This window comes from Asparagus officinalis, chromosome 1 (genome assembly GCF_001876935.1).
Source record: "Asparagus officinalis chromosome 1, Aspof.V1, whole genome shotgun sequence".
Taxonomy (NCBI): domain Eukaryota; kingdom Viridiplantae; phylum Streptophyta; class Magnoliopsida; order Asparagales; family Asparagaceae; genus Asparagus; species Asparagus officinalis.
In genome coordinates, this window is record NC_033794.1 from 14,344,678 (window position 1) to 14,367,233 (window position 22,556).

The window sequence follows — 22,556 nt, forward strand, 5'->3', positions numbered from 1 at the left end:
CTGGTTATAGTCAGGCAAAGGAGACCGGCCTGCAATGAGCTTGAAAGCCATCATCGAAATTCTGAAAGTAACTCTCCAGATCATAACCAAACTTTGCACGCTTCCGTCGTCTCAACTTCTTCAACTTCCTCCTCAACTGAGATCGCAATTTCCGTACCATTTGCCTCATGGCTAAAGAGCAGCTTTGCCCAGTCATGACTGCAGACTTCTCCTCAGCCTGTGCAGAAGTAATCTCCCATTTGACGAACATCTTCATGCTTCCAACGCTCAAATACAACTCACAATCTCTTGCTTCTTACAAGTGACTCCACTAGACTATATTGTGGCTTTATAGTGAGATAAGAGAGATAAAGACCGCGGAGAATCATTAACAGTAGATATGCTCACGTGTTAAAGCCGTGTCGTTCTGCTCTCATATGCTAAAAGTGAAGCACCAAGATCTGCCAGTAGACCAAACACCTTTCTATTGCTTTCCACACAAGCACGATGAATCTAAAGTGAGAAAAGATATGATTCAATTCTAGGCTTCAGTCCAACTAGATTATATTTCGAGGATCAATCAAGTTATGTAGCTTTGTCCCCATAGAAAGGATCCAACCGGTCTAAAACAGCTGCTTTCGGTGACCTTCATTATGCTGATGTATGGGTTTCTCACTTTAGAAAAACAAGGGTCTGCGAAATTAAAAGGCGGTCAGGATCTTGGACTCTTGGTGGAAAGTCATTTTAGAGGCGTCTGAGGTTAGTTGATGGAAAAGTTTATTCTAAAGTGATGAGCAGAATAAATTATGGTTTGATTAAATTATATCAATGCCTTTTAGTGATGTCTAATTGACCGCTGAACATGTTGATGACTTGGATTGGAAAGCAAAAGGGAAGGATGAAAACAATCACTTTAATAAAGATTACATTTTAGCCTATCCAATTAAATGACATTTAATTTGCATAACTAGTAGATAGATGGCAGCTAAAACATGGGGGACATAAATAATGTCTGAACCCGTGTCTAGTGAGCCTACATGCCAGTGCGCGGTAATATCCACAGAACAGTCATGCCCTTGCCTACCACTAAGGGCATAAAGTCCAAAATGTTTAGAATACTTTAAAGAGGTTTCATTATCTACTAGATCAGAAAAGATCTGTTAATTAAAGTTAGTTTTATCTTGCTTTTTGCTTTGGAAGTAGATATCTTATCTTTTGCAAGTAGATGACCTTATGTGGGAAAGTATATTAAGATCTGTGTAAAAAGCCATATTTTTAATCTGATGGTTAATTGGTTATAAGAGATATGTTAAAATAGGTATGAGCTATAGATATATTAACAAATAACAGGACACATTCGGCTAACCTAAGCCCAGCATTGATGATAACTCAGCTAGTGCCAGCATTTAGGTTTTTTGCAAGCTTCAGATTAACCAAACTGTTCAACTTTTTCTTCAAAGGGTCGATTAGGCTCCAGATTAGCTGAGATTATGGGATTCTATTATGTAGTTGGTAATGGAAATTGGAAATATCATAACCTGTACCTAGAGGCTAGAGCTGATTAAGTTACAAACCAACCCTTAGCCTAGTCTCAAAGATTGACATGAAAAGAAATAGCAGAAGTAAAGATGGGTAACTTAGTAAAATTACAGAATTTTTGCATATGAATTTCGAAAATTATTAATAAATTTTACTTTCATTAAGTTTAATAAATGCAATACACTAGGATCAGATTGGGGAAAAAAACAAGGAAAATAATAATGCTAAATTGTAAATACAATGTACAAGGATGTGTCAAGGTAAAGCCATTGACCAAAGGAATTTAATAACTTCCATAGAAAGATTATTTATTTGAATAAAGAAATGCACCCTCTATTCTAAAGGACACAAATAAAAAACTTAACATGCTCTCATCTTTCACTAAATTGTCTATTTGCTTCCTTTTTCTGTTGTTAGCTTTCCTAGACTTTGTTGAAACACAAGTAAAGGAGTTAACAGACAAACAAAGGAATAGGTAAACTTTTAGGCCAAAAAATGAACCGATTCAAAACAAAAGGTACTGAACAAACAAGCAAAAACTCACTAGCTCAAAATTTGCTGGACCTTAATCAATTTGAAGGCAAATAACATAGTCCGAGCTACAGCTGCATATGAAAATTTTTGTTCCACATAATTCAGAGATCTCTCTAAATATTAAAAGTTAAATGATAATTTCATCTTAAATCTATGAATTAGATGTTTGTATTGAAAAGTTAAGTATGTGTTTTTGGCACTTTCAAATGCAAGTAAATAAAAAAGAAGAAGACTAACCTTCCTGAAATCTTGAGCCATGGATCAAAGTACTAACCCAGAGATCTTGAACCATGGATCAAACACTTGAATCATCAACCATTAGACTTGGACCTTGAACATGAAACATATGAAGGCATCGAATCCTGTCAGCTACTTCACCTGGAAAAATGCATCATATTATTAATTTTTAATTGCCAGTGAAAAAAGGAAGCCGGAGTAATGGATTCTGAAAATTCAGAGCATGGGTTATATTATAGTGAAACCAGATTGGTGTAATATGCCAACAACATTTGCACAATAAACACATCGCAACCTTTTGACAAGAAAATTTCTAATCTCCTCATCTTTGAATTAGATATATAACATGTTGGGACAAACCCGGAGCCCAATAGAGCAGGGTCGCAACAATAGTAAAACAAAAGTAGAGATAAAATGATAGACACACAGATTTACGTGGTTCGGCACTTGATTGCCTACGTCCACAGACAAGGATAGAAGAATTTACTATGAGGAGAAAACTCTGGAGTTACAATCTCTCTTAACAATGAGATACTCTCTCTCTCTACATTTTTTTTTCTCACTCTTCTATAAGAGAAGTTTCTGGGATGAGTTTTTCCATAAGAGTTTAGGACATATTTATAGTGTTTAGAAAAATATTATGCACAATAAAATAATAATGTTTACGGTGCAGCTTTAATAATTTCAAACACTACCAAACTTTCGTTGAATAAAATGTTGTGGAGCCCATTCTTTTGATTTTTTCGGTATCGTCTTCTATCATTTTCAAAGAAGGCTGCTGACAATCTCCTACTTGAAGATTTGATTAAGCATCAATCATATCTTCACACCATTCTTTCTATCTTGTCATCTTCATATTGCTCATGTCTCTGACAGATCACAGGAGGATCAACATCAGATAAATTTGTCAGTACTGACTGCTTTTGTCAAAAAATCTGTTAGGTTGTCTTTGGTGTGAATTTCTGCATATCCACTATTCCTTCTTCCACTTTCTCACGAACGAAATGGTACTGAACTCGAATGTGCTTGGTCTTTGAATGAAAGTCTGGATTTCTTGTCAAATGCAAAGCACTCTGACTGTCACAAAATAAAGATATCTTCTTTTGTTCATAGCTGAGTTCCTCCAGCACCATCTTCAACCACATCGCTTCTTTACTGGCTTGTTATTGAAGTAGCCACAACTAACTGCAGTGTTGAAACCTAGCTTACAGCTCCGTCAACAAGTGCAAACACATAACCTGTGGTGGATTTGCTATTATCACGATCACCTGCATAATCAGAATTAACATATCCACTGACAATAAAATTAGATCCCCCATAACATAATACAATATTTGAGATTCCTTGAATGTATCTTAGAACTCTCTTTACAACATTTCAATGCTCTTTACCAGGATTCGACGTGTATCGACTAATCACTCCCCCTGCTTGTGCAATATTTGGTCTTGTACAAATCATCACGAACATTAAGCTTTCCACTGCTGATGCATACGGTACTCGAGACATCTCCATCATCTCTTCTTCACTGCTAGGACTCATACTGGAGGATAACTTAAAATTAATAAGAAGTGAGGTAGAAATTGACTTACAATCTTGCATGATAAAGCGTCGCAAGATTTTCTTCAAATAGTTCTTCTAAGAAAGCCAAATCTTCCTATTAACTCTGTCTCGATAAATTTGCATCCCTAGAATCTTGTTTGCAGATCCTAAATCCTTCATTTCAAATTTCCTAGCTAATTGAGCATTTAATTCTTTGAAACAATCTTTGTTGGGGCCTACAACCAATATGTCGTCAACATACAACAATAAGATAACAAAGTTATTTTTACCAAACCTCTTAAAATATGCACAAGGGTCTGAATTAAGTCTGTTGTATCCAAGGTTCGTGATGAATGAATCAAATCTCTTATACTAACACATCGGCGCCTGCTTTAGATCGTACAGAGATTTGTTTAATCTACAAACCAAATTTTTTTCCTTTTTCTTCAAAACCTTTTGGTTGGAGCATGTAAATTTCTTCTTCAAGATCTCCATGAAGAAATATTATTTTCATATCTAGTTGCTCTAGATATAAGTCAAATATAGCGCTCATAGCCAAGACTATTCGGACTGTTGTAAGTCGAACTATAGGAGAAAATATTTTATTAAAGTCAATATATTCTTTTTTAGCATATCATTTTACTACCAATCTAGCACGATATCGCTCCACTTGATCATCGTCATTTCGCTTGATCTTGTACACCCATTTATTTCCAATGGTGTTTCTTCCTTATGGTAGTGACACAAGTACCCAAGTCTTGTTCTTATGGAGAGATTCGATTTCTTCCTGCATTACTGCCATCTACAAAGATGCATCTGTGCCATTTATAGCTTCATAAAAAGTTGATGGCTCTCCATTCTCCGTTAAAAGACAGTGCAACATTACTCTCCGTAATATACTCCGAGTGCCAAGTCGGTGGTCTTCTCTCACGAGTTGACCTTCGAATTTCTGGAGCCTCAGACTCGACCGATTCTTGTACATCATACTCCAGTGTTGCTTCAGAAGAATTCGGATTATCTTCTACCTGAACAGCTACAATCTCTAAGTCCTTCCTCGAACTGCTTTCTTTCTCTTCACTTTGTAGTTGGTTCTCTACAAAGATAACATCTTTGCTGATGATAACCTTACGGGCAGTGTGATCCCACAGGCGATACCCCTTTACTCCATCAGCATACCTCAAGAATAAGTATTTTTTGGATTTTGAATCCAGCTTTGTAATTTCTTAGACATTGTACATTACATACACTGGACTTCCAAATATATGGAGGTTAGAATAATCAGCTGGCTTGGCAGTCCACATCTTCATCAGCGTCTTCAATTGTATTACGATTGATGGAGATCGATTCACCACATAACAGGCGGTTTTTACTGTTTCTGCCCAAAAGACTTTATCCAGATTTGTAGTTACCAACATAGCTCTTGTTCTTTCCAACAGAGTTCTGTTCATCCGCTCCGTCACTCCATTTTGTTGAGTATAAACCGTACTAAATTGTCTTTTGATGCCTTCATACTTGCAGAATGCTAGGAATTCACCGTCTATGTATTCTCCTCTATTATCTGACCTCAAGCACTTGATCTTCTTCTCAGCTTCAAGCTCGACCCGCGCTTTGTAGGTTTTAAAGACTGAGAACACATTCGCCTTCTTTTTGATAGGATACACCCAACATCTCCTGGAGTAGTTATCAATAAAGAACATAAAATATTTTTTTCCTCCCAATGATGTAATCGGTGCTTGTCATACATCAGAATGAACCAGTTCCAGAATAACCTTCCTTCTAGAACTTGATGTGTTGAACTTCAGCCGATGCTACTTACTTATAACACAATGCTCGCAGAATGAAAGAGCTATCGAAAGTCCAGGAAGCAGCTTCTGATCGGAGAGAATCTTCAAGCCTCGTTCTGACATATGGCCTAGTTTGCGATGTCACATCATGGTTTGTTCTTCTCCACGACTGGTTGATGTCACACATGAATCAGCTTCCTGCAGGGTTTCTCCCTTGAACATATAAAGATTTGTAGCTATCTTTTCTCTTTTTATTACCACAAGCATCCCTCTAACAATCTTCATGATCCTATTTTCTATATGGGTCTTGCACGCGAGCTCATCTAATTGTCCCAAAGATAATAAATTCTTCTTCAAGCCCTTCACATGTCACACATCTTGAATGGTGCGTATTGTATCATCAAACATTTTGATTTTGATAGTGTTAATACCAGAAATCTCCAAGGCATGATCATTCCCCATGAATACAGATCATCCTGAGATAAGTTCATATTTGTGAAACCATTCTCTCCGGGAGGTCATGTGTCAGGAGACTGCTGAATCCATAAGCCAGACATCAGCAAACCTCTTTCTACCTTCATCAACAATAGTTGCTCCACTGAATAGAATTTCACCATCGTCTGATGTGCTAACAACGTATCCTTGAGATGTTGATGACTCTGAAGACTTTTTATCTCCACTCTTCTTATTGTGCCAACACTCCGATTTGACGTGTCCTTTTTTGCCACAGTTGTAGCATTTGATATTCTTCTTACTTTGTGATTTTGAACTACCATGGGTATGGCTCCCACTGGAGCCACGTTCCGTTGATCTTCCTCTCGTCACCGTTAAAGCCTCCGTTTGTTGTAAACTTACATGCCTGTCTTCATTGTTCTTACGCCAATTTTCTTCCTCCAGAACTGCGTCTTCATTGTTCTTACGCCAATTTTCTTCCTCCAGAACCGCGGCTGCAACATCGTCGAAGACTAGATTGTCCGTGAGGACGTTGTTTGTCAGGTTGATGATGAGTTGATCATATGAGTCAAGTAGACTCTGCAGTAGAAGTTCTGCACGTTCATTCGCACCGATTGCATGCCCCAATGTTGTGAGTTGGGAGAACAGTGTGTTTAGGATGTTGATGTGATCGGTCATCGATGTAAATTCCGCCATCCTCAGTGTAAAGTCTCCTTTTAAAAAAAATTTGTTATGCATAAATTTTGCCTCATATAACTTTGTTAGAGTATCCCAGATCTCCTTTGTTGTTTTCTTCTCCTCTATGCTTAACAGCACCCCGTCTGCTAATGCCAGATGGAGATTTACAATAGCATTTTCGTCCATCTCTTTTCATTTTTTATCATCTATGATGTCGTCCGACCTTGCACCGATGGTCGCCAAACAATTATCTTTTCTCAAGATAGCCTTTATCTTCAACTTCCACAGTGAGAAATTATTCCCGTCGAATTTCTCGATCTTGAAGTTTGCCGCCATTACTTCTATCACGAACAGTAATTTTTACTATCTCACATAAACAGTAATTGTATTTATGAACAGTAATCGTATCTGTGAATAGTACCATACTTGTGAATAATGGTGTATTTATGAATAGTACCGTACTCGTGAATAGTAAATGTCACCTTCAAAGGGATAACCTAACTTATTTTCTGATGTGAAGAATCCACATTTTGTGGCAGCCACAGAGCATACGATAAATAGATATATACAAGCACCCTAAGTTGGTTCTGATACCACTTGTTGGGACAAACCCGAGACCTAATAGAGCAGGATCGCAACAATAGTAAAACAAAAGTAGAGATAAAATGATAGACACACAGATTTACGTGGTTCGACACTTGATTGCCTACGTCCACGGACAAGGATAGAAGAATTTACTATAAGGAAAAAACTCTAGAGTTACAATCTCTCTTAACAAAGAAATACTCTCTCTATTTTTTTTTCTCTCACTCTTCTACAAGAGAAGTTGTTTTCGGGATGAGTTTTTTCTTAAGAGTTTAAGGCCTATTTATAGTGTTTGGAAAAATACTATGCACAATAAAATAATAATATGTTTACTATGCAGCTTTAACAATTTCAAATACTGCCAAATTTTCGTTGAATAAAATGTTGTAGGGCCCATTCTTTTGATTTTTTCGGCACCGTCTTCTTTCATTTTCAAAGAAGGCTGCTGACATAACATCCATCAGTCATCATCGGCTTCTTGCCATGACAGGTAACGATCTTTTCATTGGTATGTCAATATGCCTTCAACAGAGAGGGGTTTTAGGGGAGACTCAATAGTTTATGACAGACTAAATTTTTCAACAGTTAAAATTCATCATAACTTAACAAGTTTACAGCTTTTATTTATGATCAACTTACAATCCCTGTGCTTCTTTCCAACTTGATGGCAGCCACAGCATCTACAGGAGAAATGTGGGTATGAATTGGTAAGCTTCATTATAGCTCTGAAAATCAAATAACAGAATCATTGCAAAGATCAAGATGTTTTGAGGGCAAACCTTGTTGAGGAAGAAGCTTCAGTGAATTGCTTTTCTATATCATTGAAGTATATCTTGAACAAAATTGACCTGAAATTCCACCAAAACAGAATAATAACAAATGAAAAAGGAGGCCCACACATATTCTGCATCATTTTGAGTTTTAAGGTGATTCCTAATAGCAATTGCATTTGCTATGTGATTGCAAACAAACATGGAGTAACATATAATACCAAACACTAGCACAACCTCATAAAGAACATCATAGATGGATAGTGCATATTATGACATAAAAGATTACCCGGAAGGAATTGCTGCTGCTACAAGGACTGCAGGGACTTCCCATAATTTGTGGGGCTGACTCTTCAATAGCAGCATCAGATACTCGATGATGTCTTTCTCCTACTCCAAATTGAGAGATGGAAACATGATTAATGTCCAGAGAAACGTAAATACTGATGGAATTACTATACAAATGATATGGATAATCCAATACAAGTCTATTTTTGTGTTTGTTTTTCTAACAATGCGTATCATATTTGGTAACCATTTAAAATATGCTAAAAGTATATGGTACTGGCAAAAATATTGGCCACATCCAAATATACAGATATGGTTTAACATATATTTCAAGTACATCAAGTATTAGACGATATGATATACTGGTTTAATAATACCAGCTAATTTGATCCTTATATATTTTTAGAGTTTCCATAAAGATATCAATACCAACATACAACACCTCTTTTTCTCTAGGGCTTTAGTGAGACGACTAATATCACAAAAATATCAGAATCCCATCTGAATTTCAATTCAATAGAGCCAATTGGATATTGAGTTAGAACACATATATCTGCGTTTTTACCTGCTAAAAGAAAACAAATATGGCTATGAAAACACTTATGTCTGCTCTGATCTGATAGAAATGTATTCCAAGCTAGTGCAGCAGATCTTAAGGTTGATTTGTATAATTTAGAAAAACAAAAGAATAGCAAGTTCGAAATAAATCACCAAGAGCCCACTCAACGTCAAAAATCTCTGATGGAAGTGACACATAAGAAAAATGAGGTCTCAGCCCTTGATGGAACAGATGTGTCATGTCCTACCCCTGCGCCCGTACTTTCACCCGTACCCGCATAACATAGCTTAAAAGCAAGCCTAAAAACATCTCTGCCTCATTCATTGCCTCTAGTAGTAACCCAAATTAATACATGTAACTTTTGTACCTTGGAATTAAGGACTTGACTTTTTGAACGCAAAGACTGAGAGTCTCCCTGAAGCAAGTTTTGTAGATCAGAGTATTGCTTGGAAATGGGAAGGAAATCATAAGAGCGTGAAATGAAATGTTCAAGTAAGCAGCTCCATCTGCTTGAAATGAAACCTAATAACAAGATCTCCTGTTGCATCACGAACATAAATCAGTCAGCAGCTGCAAATTATGGGCCTGAATAAACTGAGAAAAGAAATAGAAGATACATCAATAATTGCTACATTTTTACTGTGCGATGAAGGGAGTATATTACAAGAATTGAGAACCAGCTTTTCTGATCCAGAAAACGTATACGCAAAGTTCTTCTATTTTCTTCCGTTTATTCTTTAGTTAAGTTACATACTTCTTCAAACCTAAGGTGGACACTGGACAGTACATAATAAATGATGAAAAGGCACGCTGAAGTATTTGAGGATACGCTAATATAAAAAGTGAAGGTTCTTTAATAAACTATATTAAAGGTGATTTTACATTATGCATACCGATAAGTGATGCATAAGGGTAATGCATACCAATAAGTGATGCATACCAACAAGTAAAGGTTCTTTAATAAACTATATTTAAGGTGATTTCAAATTATGCATACCAATAAGAAACATAGAACAAGTCGGCAGGAATTACCATGATCTCAAGAAGATTATCATTTTCGGCATCAGTTGCAAATTTCAATGCTTCAAAAACATGAATCCATTGGAGCTTCGGGGCAGTGAAAATCAAGTTTGCACCCGAGATCAGTTTGACAGTCCTCTTATCTAACAAATAAGAAAGGCACCTTGACCTCCAGTTGTTCCAAAAACACTTCTCGTTCATGATTTCCTCTTCGCTGGTTAAATAGGCAAGAAATTTTCCTAATCCTTAGCGACCAGAAATCTTGAAACTTACAGATGCTATTTGCGACCAAGAGGACAAAGCAGATCGTTCGATAAATTAGCATATTCCTGCACTATGAATTTGAGTAACTATATATTCACCCCTTTATCTTACAACAGTGGTCTAGTAGATGGATGATCAGGCAATTAGAAGAAAAGCAAGCAAGTTAATAAGTTTGGTGGACTGAAATGTCAAGTAAGAATCTTCATAAATAGAGTGGGAGATATTGACCCTGTTCCATGTAATGCTAAACGCTCATGGATCATCTCTGAATATTTCTCTCCAGTTTTGTAAAATCCACAAGAAAGTAGGTTATCAATTCACACGGATAAGTTAAAGACTCAAATGATACCACATAGTATGTTTTTACAGGCTTCTTGCAACATCAAAAAGAATTCAAACAGTCAATGAAAGCATGAGAAACTAAAAGATAGACAAAAGGTTGTCTGGAACAGCAAATTTGTGATTAAAATGCCAAGTCATTGTAGGATTGCAGAATTCCTAAAGAACTGCAAAAGAAGTAGCTAAAATAATACTACTGTGTTATAAATTGTATTCATAAGTGATGTAGGAAAAATAACGGACAAATTCACAGAGGAGCAGGACTATCACGAGCTAAACATGGATACATACGTAGTGACTTACCCGCAAAGAAACGACCATATCTCCTAATCCAAAAGGTTAATTTTGACATATTATATATGAAAATCTCCTATCTTGACGAGGTGGAGTCCATCAGCTTGACAGATTCCCAGAATCCTATTACGATCACCGATATTTGGTAGGATTATGGAATAATCAACCACTTTGATATTTTTAGCAATAAAGTTGGAGTCAATTTAGATTAGGAAACAAATTCAATTTTAATTTAATTTGAACTGATTTGTCTCCTCTGTTACAGTCTTTCAGGTAGTTTTGAAGAATTTCTTTTTTATTCTATTCCTAATAGGAGTCTACTTTGTTTTTCTATTTAAGCAAAGGATTGTAAGCTCTAAAGACATAACTTTTCTTCAATAATATTCTCTTTTATATTGCTTCATGGATTTGAGGTTGTCTCTTCGTCTTCGAAGATTCGAAGATTGTCGTATGTGGATTCATAGAACACCTCTAGGTGGATTCTGAGGTTTATCACATTTGCGCTGCGTTAATTGGTATGAGAGCCCGTTTCTCCAATCCGATAGTAGGCAATGAAGCCCGTGTTATTAAGATTTGAGTTTTTTTTATTTTCGAACTGAGTTCGATGAGTTGAATATAGGAGTTACTCAAATGAAGACTTCCATAGACTGGCTTGCATTGGTTGTGAAGCATATGAATCTGAGATGAGTTCGAGATCGCGTTGATGGTCGCCAAAGACAAGATCCGACTTCGCAAGACAAATCCTACTGTGACGGTCGTAGAGGCTACCGAAAAGGAGAACTATAACACTAGAGGATTAAAGATATCATCCTTCAATGGAAAGCTTCATCTTGATAATTTCCTTGATTGGATTGATGAGGTGAATAGATATTTCTATTATGAGATAATCTCAGAAGATTGAAAAGTTAAATTAGTGGTGGTTTGCAGACTTAAAGGGAAAGCAGCTACATTGTGGAACGAAGTATTGATAAATTGATACCATCAAAGGAGGGATCCGATTCGAACATGGGCTAAGATGAAGAAATTATTAAAAGATTGTTCCTACCTTCTTACTACAAAAATGTCGGTTGTTTTTACAAGATTTTTTTATCTTAGCCAACACAGTCCATCTAGCGAAGAAGGTGGAGCGAGAACTTGAGCAAAACAACAAAAGACCTTCGTCGTGAATGTTTACGAAGAGTTCTCACACTAGTTATGATTGTAGCAAAACTAAGAACCTCAATTCATCTCTAAGGAAGTGTCTGGATTTGTGAAGAGCACCGAAGAAGCAACAAGGAAGACTTCATCAATTATGTTGATCATAGAACTAGAGGCATTGAAGACAGAGACTGCTAAGGAAAAGGTTTTTCTAGTGGTGGACAATGAGACACTCATAACCGAAAATGAAGATTCTGCCACCATCAAGATTCAACCTGAAGTGCAAACCCTCATTGTGCATGAGATTTCTAATGTTGATGGTGATATGTTAATGAAGACGGAAGTATGCATGATATTATCAAAGACATTGTGTGTGATATTATATATATTGATATTGTCCCGATAGAGGAGAAGGATATAATAGAGAACGAGGTAATTGATGATACATGTGACTTGTTTGGTGGAGAGCTCGAGGCAAAGGAAATAAAAGAATTGTGTATTAAGTATAATGGAGAATTTTCTTCTTTGGAAGCAAAGGTTGTGCATAATTTCAAGAAGGTTGAGATGATAGATATGGGAAGCAACAAGGAACATATATTCAGGGAGTTTTTCAAGTCCACTAATCCACATGCCGCCAAGCATATACATGATGTGCGGGAAAATTTTATACAAAAAGTTTTAATTCAGAAGAAGTCCTAGTCGAGGAAGTAATAGTCGAGGAAGTAAAAGAACAAATGGTGAAAATCAATGCTAAGTACAAGACGGATGTTGATCGATGCAGAAAAAGAAAAGTGTTTATCAAGGAAGTTTCTATTCAAGCAAATATAAGATTGGGGTCGAGCTTCTTTCAACAAGGGACGGAACTATCACAAGTTAAACGCGGATATGTACGTATTATTAACTTGCACGTAAAGAAATGACCATATCTCATAATCCGGAAGACAGATTTGACATATTATATATGAAAATCACCTATCTCGATGAGACGGAGTCAATCAACTTGACAAATTCCTAGAATCCTATCAGGATTACTCGTATTTGGTAGGATTCCAAAATAATCAGTCTCTATGATATTTTTAGTAATAAAGTTGGGAGTCAATTTAGATTAGAAACAAATTCAATTTTGATTCAATTTGAACTGATTTGTTTTCTCTATTATAGAGAGTTTTTAGGTAGTTGTGAATATTTTTTGGGTTGGGGTGATATTTCTATCCTAGTAAAAGTCTAGTTTTTTTATATTTAAGCAGAGGATTGTAAGTGCTAGAGGCATAACTTTTCTTCGATAAAATTCCCTTTTATATTACTTTGAGGTTGTCTCTTCATGGATTCAAAGATTATTCTTTGTGGATTCAAAGAATACCCATTGGTGGATTCCGAGGTTTATCACTTTCGCGTTGTTTTAGTAAGCTAATAAATGGATTATATAATTGCAGATGCCAATGACATAGCCTTCAACTGAAAAATGGTGTCTTTGATTCATAAACTCATATTCCTCAAGGTTGGTTGGGCACAAGGATTTTTTTTCAAATGAAACGTTGCAAATGTGTAATGAGGGCAAGAAATGGATTTATCTCAAGGACAAATAATAAAACTATAACACTAGAAACAATAGTAACTTCTACGAGAGGGGCATGACATGTAGTGTATCAAAATGAGAAGCATTGCCCAAAAAATGAAATTAGATATAGAAATAAAGTATTGTATAGCAAAGGCCCTAAATGAATCTGGTCTAAGTGCAAGCAGATCAATAAGTAATTATGTGGCCTCTGCTCTTTATTAAATATACATTGTCTGTCCAAGTTTTTTCCCAACTGTTGAGTGAGAATTAAGTAAAACTTCAGGAGCCTTAATTTGGCTATGCCATAGAAATATAGAGATAAGTCACAAGGTTCCATAAGTAAAATTGCGGTCACTTGATGCACAAGTTTGCAATGATTGATAGACTATAGGTTTGCTTTCACAAAAACCTACAATAGCAGAGGCCACATAATTACTCCAGGTGAAGGCAAGCTTTCTGTCAGAGAGATCCTCTTGTATTATCTATGTTCTTGTTTGGTGAGAAATGTTAAACTTCATAGTTCTAGTGTGCCACCTTGCTATCCAGTACAAAGAGTAGATAAACAGACATTGATCAATGATGATTGAAAATAATATCTATGCTTCTTGAAACTGCTTTATTTGCCAGAATAGTCGAAGAAATATGAAGCAAGGATTGATTTTGAAAGAAAAAAGTGATATATCTGATTCTGTCCTATTGTCTTTTGTGAGTAATAAGTCTGTCCTATTGTCACTTTACTGCTGTCTAACAAACTAAATGTAAACATAAAAATTCAGTTCTTTGATGATGACCTAGAATATTCTCTAAGGTCCTTAATAATTGCAATAGTTAAAATAGCAATTTGGATGAGGAGAATTGTTGGAAGAAAAAATAACAAACAGTGAGCTCAACATATACACATTAAGATATACCACTTTTTTGTGGTGAAGAAGCTTAAACAAGTCACTGTGCAGAGATATACTATAGCACACGAAACTTAAGAAGTATCCTAATATAAGAGTGTAATATAAGAGTGAAATAATGTAATCCTGAGTAGATTAGTATCAAATGAATCTGTTGCTTACACTGGACCTTCTGACAGAGTATTTTCAAGTTCGACCGAGTTGCTTCTCGTAACAACTTCTGAAACCTTATAAAGGCCTGTCTCGACTGAAAACAAGCATGACTTGGAAGCTCGCCTTTTTAAGAGCTCTCGGATGACAAAGTGTGAATTACAAACATATTTATCAGTAGGCATTTTTTGATCAAGGACTTTATATTTAGAACAAGCAGAAGTCCTTGAACCGGTTGCATACAATGGAACTGTAGAATCCTTGACCAAGTTGTTTGCAGATTCTAAAGTTAGTGATTCTATCTTTGACGTCAACCTGTCAATATATATGTGAGGGCCATTGCCATCCACATCGCTGAGTTCACTGATATCCACTTCAATAACTGCTGTCAAAAGACCAAAAATATGTGCATCTTCTGGAGGGTGAATTTTAAGTAGATGTTGTAAAACCAAATATCTTGCACTAGAAAGAGTTGCGGATGTCAGACGGGCAAGACCCTGCATTTGAATAGAACATGACATCACATCATTATAACATGTCTCCATTGCAAACACAGTAAATTGGTTTAACCTACTGATCCTTCAAAATGCCATGACAAATATCTACCTGAGGAAACAGTGGATTGGAGGTGAGATTGAGTAGAGCTTCATCAAGTTCTTTAATGGACTCTTCAAAGTAAGGAGTACCATGTAGATGGTTAAGAACCTGCCATAACAAAAGTAACAATCAGCAGCATTAAGATAAGCCAAAAAAGAAATAAGATGGAAAAACTGCAAGTGAATTGATTGGGGGGGAAATTGCTCTATTATATTGGGGCACTCACTAGAAAAGGGAAACCAAGACAGAAAAATCTGAAAGGCTTAATAAGTCTACTTTCAGCATATAGCTATAAACATCAAATACACTGCTGTGGCAAATTGTTCGTTGCAACCAAGTCTGACTTTGGAAGTATAAAAAAATAAGATTTACTGAATTATTTTCCCATGAAAGAACCAGAGTTATCAGACTTTTAACATGTTCAAAAAAATGATCAACTGCAAAATAATGAACTATTTTAAGGACAAAATTTTGTTCATACTCCAGAATCACAAATAGATTTTAACAAATTGAAAGCTGACGCTGAAATTTTACAGTAATCAGTTACTGATAAATAATAGACATTCATAGCTCAAGCTATTGTCTCTTGTTAGGAATGTCTTCCTCAAATTAAAATAAGTGCACAAAAAATAAGCAATTTACATCTTTTACGTAGTAGTATGACCAAACTCATGTAGCCTTTATTGAGCTTCTGCAAAAAAAAACTACAAATAATATTTTAAATTCAAGTCAATATCAGAAGCTTTTCTTTTAAAATAACAAATAAGATGGGCTTCAATTCATATTTTTCACCGTAACCCTAATTTGAGATTGAGTAGAACTGCATCAAGTTCTACTCAATCTAACCCACTCCGCTCAAGGTGAAGATTCTCATGCGGATACCCTTATATGGTAGATTGCTCACTGCCGATAATCTTTCCAAGAGGAATTTTCCGCATAATCCTACATGTCCCTTCTGCAACAACAGTCCGGAATCTAATGATCACATCTTCCTCGATTATACTTACACTCTTGGTGTTTGGAATCCGATTAATTCTTGCTTTGCTTTGTTCTAAATCCACTTTCACCATTAACTGCAACACTTTGGGACTCTTGGCGTCGGAATGTTCTTCTACACGTGCTTAATCAATGGGATTGTGTTGCTCTCGCTACTTCCACATTTGGAATGAACAGAACAAGAGAATTTTCCATAATAAACTCAGAGATGCAGACACACTCCCTTGTCTGATTGTACAATCACATTCTTCTTGGTATGATACCATCACTTTACACCGGGGTAGACAACCGAATCAAAGATTTTTTTTACTAGTTTTTTCTTCTTCTTCATATCCTTCCGCTTACCTCCCGTACCTCTCCCTCTTCCTTCATCTCATGTATATTCTCCAATTAATAAATCCCCCGGCCACCTTGGCCAGGTTACTAAAAACCCCTAATTTGAGACCAAAAAGACGTTTTTTCTTGAAATTAAGAGCGTTTTTAGGTCAAAGATTCCTCCTTTTCTATCAAAATTTTCAGTAATCTAGGACCAAACACGTAATTGAATATAAAATTTGAAGATTTGGAGATTGGGATGATTTTTTATTTTTACCTCTTCGAAGAAGATGCCCCATTGGATGGCTTTCTTGATGTTGTCGGCGTCCCAGGTCGCGGGGAGGCCGGAGGATTGGTATCCTGATGCTAAGATCAAGATATCGATGAGCCCTTTGATGAGGGTTATGAGCTCATCCAGCGAGATGTCGGGATGAGACCACGCCATCTTTCCCCCCTTTCTCGGAATCGAATGCGTGCGTCGGGGTGGGGGCGTTCTTCGATTTTCCCGCTCTTTTGCGAGACGGGGAGAGACGCCGCGCGAGCGGGTTTGAGGGTTTCGGATTGAGATTCTCTCCTAAAGAATAGTGTTCCTAAGAGCTCATAATGCATCTCAACCATTCATTGCATAGGACCTCCTCGTTTTTTGTGCTCATACACAAAATCAAAGGTTGAGATGTATTAGGAGATCTTAGGAAACACTATTCCTTAGGAGAGGATCCCAATCCGAGGGTTTCGGATCCTTTTTTTTTTTTGGTGGGGTGGGGTGGGGCGGGGGGGATAGTAATCGGAAATATCACCGAGACAGATCTTTTTAGATTTTACAAAGGACCCGTTTGGTTCAAATCCATAAAAAATAGGAATCACTAATTCCATGTGAAATATGCATTTATAGGGCTTTCCCCTAATTTTCTATTCTCTGTTTGGATAGTTGAAAGTAGACTAGAATAGCAAAAATGAAATTGAGCAACTCTCATTCGTTTGGAGAGAACAAAGTAAGGTGTAAAATCAACACTTGAAAAATAAGTTGTATTCTTTTTCCTTAGTTTGTTTACTTTGGAAAACATTATTGGAAAATTACAACATGTGAACATAAACAAGGTCACCTTTCAGAAAAGAAAAATTACACAGGCGTAAGTCAAAGAGGTAAGCATATCACATATTTGAAGCAACGTGCATCCTAACGGTCAATTACGACGGTTGATAGCAACAATGGTGCTTTGCTTTTATAAATTTCCAGACACATTTCATTTGTTGGCATCAAAGCTTGATAATTTCATATTTATAGACATGGGATGAACACAGCAGATTGAATAAAGTAATTCTTCTTGGGTGGTGGAGTGTCACTGTAAAATCCTCACACCACTAAAAATATGTTGAAATTGGGAAATTAAGGGAAGAGCATTTTAAGGTTGTACCAAATACCCACAAAGAGTGCATGTATTCTGTTGGGCAAAGGAGGAGGGAGCTTGCAGCATAATAACCAATGAAAATTCAAGTAAAGGTGACAAGAATAGCATGTGAAGCAGTTGAAAAATAAGGTAAAACATTTGGAGAATGAACTTATATTTTTTTAAATTATGTGTAATATTTCTTTTTTTCTAAGTATGTTGTGTTTTTTAGCAAACAATGTAAAATGTACCACCCGCGGGTGGGACTTAAGGTCAGCAGTACCATGGGGGAGGTGTACTCCTTAGGCACAATACTCTGTTGGTCAGGGGTTCGAATCCACACTGCCGAATTCACCTGGTCTCCCTGGGTTTAAGGGTAGGGGCGAAGACCCAGGGTTTTTCTGATCAGTTAACTCAGTCCGTTGTATGTTCCCAGGTTCGTGTCCTTCTCGAGCCCCACGTTGCTCGCTTAGTCACATGAGAACGTGGGGATGGGCATTTGGTAGCAAGGCAAAGCCCCTTGCAGATGTGGAAGGCCTGAGTGAGGAATCGAACTATGGCCGCTAGGGGTGCCAAAAGGTTCGGTTATATCCGAACCGATCCGCATCCATATTCGAACGGATGCGGATATGGTAAACAAATTTTAAAACCGGGCGGATACGGTAACGAATACGGATATGGTTTTGGATTTTTTTCAGATACGGATTCAGAAACGAATATGAGGGTTACGAATACGGATATCCGTAAATGTAATAATGATTCGGGTCCCAAAGTTACAATTACAACTTTACAACCCATAACCGCTAACCCAAACCCGTTTGTAAGTTGTAACCCTAACCTAGCAAGTCTCCAGCTCACATTCCATTCCGCCTCCAACATCTTAAACCCTACCCTAGCGAGTCTCCCACTGTCCCACGCCTAATTCAGTGGTTGGTTGGTGTCTTTCAATTTCTCCTTTTGAGCTCCATTATTGTTTTCAAGAGGTGGGAGCTCAGTCTCTTAGAATTGAAAATGTTTGCTCTCATGAAAAAGGTCAGAGATTTTAGAAGTGGGTGTAAGCATCGAAAATTGCCTATAGGTCTCCACGAACAGCTCAGCGCTAAGAAAAGACGATGAACGTCACTATCCGGTTCACAAAAGCTTGATTGATGTTAGTGAACGCTTGAAGTGAATCGACGAACTACGTGAAGTAACGGAATTTCAGAATAACAAAGACACGAACTGATCGGGAACCTCGTGTCGTTCACAAACGGCGAAATACCCTTCGTGTCTCATTTATTCCACAGATGATCTAATCATTGGAGCTTATAGAACTCCTCTTCGGCTTTCCAACGCACTTTGAATCGCTCAAATTCGAGTTCGGATGAAGAAGTTACGACGGAAACGGACAAATATACAAAACGGAACGTCTCAGCCTGAGTTGAGACACCCCGAGGTGTCTCGGCACAAACGAGACACCCCAAGGTGTCTCGGCCTGGCTGAGACACCCTGGGGTGTCTCCAGCCCTAGAAATCCGTCGTTGTGCGGTTTTAACCGTCCGGATCTCCTGGAAGCCTATAAATACAGCCCCTGGAGCCTCTTTTTTTCAGCTCTGGAATTCTCGAGCGTTGGCGAAGCCCTGCCGGATTGAATATCAAAAGTGCACGAATTTCAGAGAGGAGGAGGAGTAGAGATTTGATCGAGTTCGTCGGCATAAAGAAGAGGAGCTCGTCAGATCTACAGTTACCCGCGTCCGTTCCTTAGGATTATCCCGTTGCGGTAATCCTAAGAAGAGCAATTATCTCGCCGTTGCCGAGATAAGCGCTTCTGCTTCTAGATTCCTTCGTGAATCGATGGAGTTCTGGATCTGATCTGATTGTCAGGTAGTCCACGGATATCAACATCCCCGTCACAGGCCAAGATCCCACGCAAGCAGAAGACCGATAAACGATCTCTGCGCTGTTTGAAGAGAATTGTATTTTTTTTTTGTTTTCATTATGTAAAGGTCTTATAAAAAGACTAATTTTTGTTTTCGTTGTAAACGTCTGAAGTTTGTAATAAACACCGTAATGAATCAAACAATTTTCTCCGCAAACAAGCTGGCGACCACAGTGGGAGCCAACAGCTTCGCTGCCGAAGCTGTCGTGCCACAGCCGACGATCAAGATCCCGGTGCTCGAAGAGGTCGAATACGAATTCGACCAGCAGAAATTCGAAGAATATATTTCTTCCTCCTCCTCCAGATCTTCTTCTTACAAACGCAGGAAAACTACTACCGCGAAGAACGTGACTTCAGATCCAAAAACCAAGGCTGATGATCTGAACCCGAATGCAGTGAAAGATTCCTCTCCGGCTTCCAAAGAAACCAGATCCAACATTCGTGACAACTCCTCGAAAGTCAAGGAGTTGCCCGTTGAAAGTGCACCAGTGCTGACGAAGAGGGCTCGTCAAAGGCGTCGTCAGCATCTCGCACGTCAATTTGCTAAGGCTTTGGAGCTTGTGTTGACCCTATAGTTTTGATGATGATTTGTCAAACAATTTATCGCTAATATATTCTCTAGTTTCTGTGTTTATGTTTCTCTTTTCAGGTATTTCAACACACGTCAATCAAGCGTTAAAGATTCAAGTTCATATGTGTGGATTTACCTAGATATATGTTTGGTTTACTTACATATATTGTATAATTATATCTAAGCTCAATATATGTACACTTAACACGATTTTTGACGTTTTCTATCATATAAATAATTTTTCATCAAACGTTGTTATAATAACTTTTATCTCATGTTTACAGCTCTTTCATACTTCATTATATACATATAATACATGCTCAATATATATATACATATTTACAAGCTTCATGTCAATTTTCATGTTCACAAAAAAACAGGTTTTCTGAACACTTTTTAAAAATAGGGAGTTTTCACAAACGAAAATTGATTTTCCAAAAATTCCTTTTCAAACATGTTTATTTTATCATTTAGAAACTTTTCCCAAAGTTTCACTATTTTTGGATTTGATTTGATATTTTTAATGAATTTTTAAAACAGCCCCAAAACCTGTCAATATGCTATATGTCAGTTTTCGGTCGACCGGTGCGGTCAACCGCCAGTTATATTTTCCTGAGCTGCTCACGGTCGACCGCACCGGTCGACCGAGAGACCTCCAGAGACTTTTTCGGTCGACCGAAAATTCCATCGGTCGACCGCCAGCTTTAAATTGATATTCTTTTAGTTTTTGATCTTAGCGGTCGACCGGACCGGTCGACCGCCGAACTGTCAGAACTCAACAACGGCTAGTTTTGTACAGCTGTTTTCAAACTGGTTTTTTGGTCTTTTACTCATGTTTTTGCTATTGTATTGGGGTGCTATATATACCCCATTGCTGCTCTTCTTCTACATATCCAAGAAATCCAAGTTTGGTGTTTAACAAAATATTAATTGTGTTTAAGAGCTGTTTAAAGTTGATTTCATCAATCCATTTTTAAGAGAAGTTTTTCTACAACAAGAAGTGGCTTTCAAATCCCATTGGAATCATCTATACTGTTCTTCTTGTTTGAGAAGTCTTCTAAACTCTTATATAGCTTATTATTTCATTTTCATTTCATTTAGCTATATTTATTGAGTTTCATTCACTGTTATCACACACACTTGTTGAGCTTAATATTTTCATACCATATAGTGTGGGTTGTGGTGTATGATGTAGTGAATGTGAGCTTCATTGTGTTCTCACTTGTTATTTGAGAATAAATCATAGTATTTAGCTTTTATTTGTGAGAATCACTTGTAATACACTTGTACACCGAGAGAAGTGTGAGGCGAGACACGGGGTCGAATCCAATAGGAGTGGCGTCGATTGACGAACCTAGGAGAGGTAGTAATCGAGCACTTGAGAAGGAGGACACGGGGTAGGTTCCTACACTTAGTGTGTAAAGTGTGATTGCATAGTGTTTGTGTAGTGTGAGAGTTTTCGGTGATCTTGTAAACCGAGTGTGTAGAAGTTCCGGCTTCCAAACCGGATTGTGATAGTGGATATCTCCTCGAGGTGAGGAGCGGGGACGTAGGTCGTGGTGACCGAACCTCGTAAACATATTGTGTGTTTGTGTTTTGCTTAGCTTATATTTTATTCATCATAATTGTTCATATCCATATCATATTTCTTCTTACAAGATCAAATTGATCAACATAATTTTAATTAGCTTTTAATTGGGATTAGATTAGCATAAGACCCTAATCACCCCCCACCTCTAGGGTCTAACAATTGGTATCAGAGCTTGGTGCTCTTTGATTTAAGGACTAACCGCCTTGAGTTAAAGATCCAAGTTATTGTATTTGTACTAATCTAATTTTGATTACATCTAGTTTAGGATATGCTATTAATATTGCTCCTCGTTTGGATATTTTTCCCTATGCTCAATGGCGAGTTAGATTCAAACTTTTCGTTCAATCTAAACAATTTGATTTATGGGAAATTATTGAGGATGCCTATGTTGTTCCCATTTTGGAAAAATTCAAATGGTGTAAAAATGACAAAAGATTGTTTAACATGAATAAGCTTTTGTTAGAATATTTGATTAACGCTTTTCACTCATCATTTTCTAACAAATTTGCTAATTTTGATAGTGCTTACGCTTTATGGAAACTTATTGAAGTACATGAAGGGAAATTGGAGGC

The 22,556-nt window shown here is 37.2% G+C and overlaps 1 protein-coding gene across 2 annotated transcripts; it reads right to left on the bottom strand.

The window, feature by feature from the left end:
• Positions 294-17,071, bottom strand: LOC109851073. 2 transcript variants are annotated; one of them, XM_020421188.1, is made up of 11 exons: positions 16,795-17,071; positions 15,216-15,314; positions 14,622-15,106; positions 9,978-10,179; positions 9,313-9,483; positions 8,388-8,488; positions 8,108-8,176; positions 7,968-8,008; positions 2,290-2,430; positions 2,063-2,123; positions 294-672 (listed from the first exon to the last, which is right to left on the bottom strand). In XM_020421188.1, exons 1-9 carry the CDS (start codon positions 16,960-16,962, stop codon positions 2,348-2,350), a joined length of 1,419 nt encoding a protein of 472 aa, XP_020276777.1. In that variant the 5' UTR covers positions 16,963-17,071; the 3' UTR covers positions 294-672; positions 2,063-2,123; positions 2,290-2,347. The 2 variants fall into 2 exon arrangements, with proteins under 2 accessions (XP_020276777.1, XP_020276772.1); XM_020421183.1 differs by lacking the exon at positions 2,063-2,123.

Bases quoted from the DNA above. Each gene is read 5' to 3' on its own strand.
- LOC109851073 (XM_020421183.1), bottom strand. From the start codon at position 16,962: ATGGCGTGGTCTCATCCCGACATCTCGCTGGATGAGCTCATAACCCTC. The intron at 15,315-16,794 runs GTAAAAATAAAA...TTGTTATGGCAG, and splicing joins GGGGCATCTTCTTCGAAGAG to GTTCTTAACCATCTACATGG. The intron at 8,177-8,387 runs GTAATCTTTTAT...GTGGAATTTCAG, and splicing joins GCAGCAGCAATTCCTTCCGG to GTCAATTTTGTTCAAGATAT.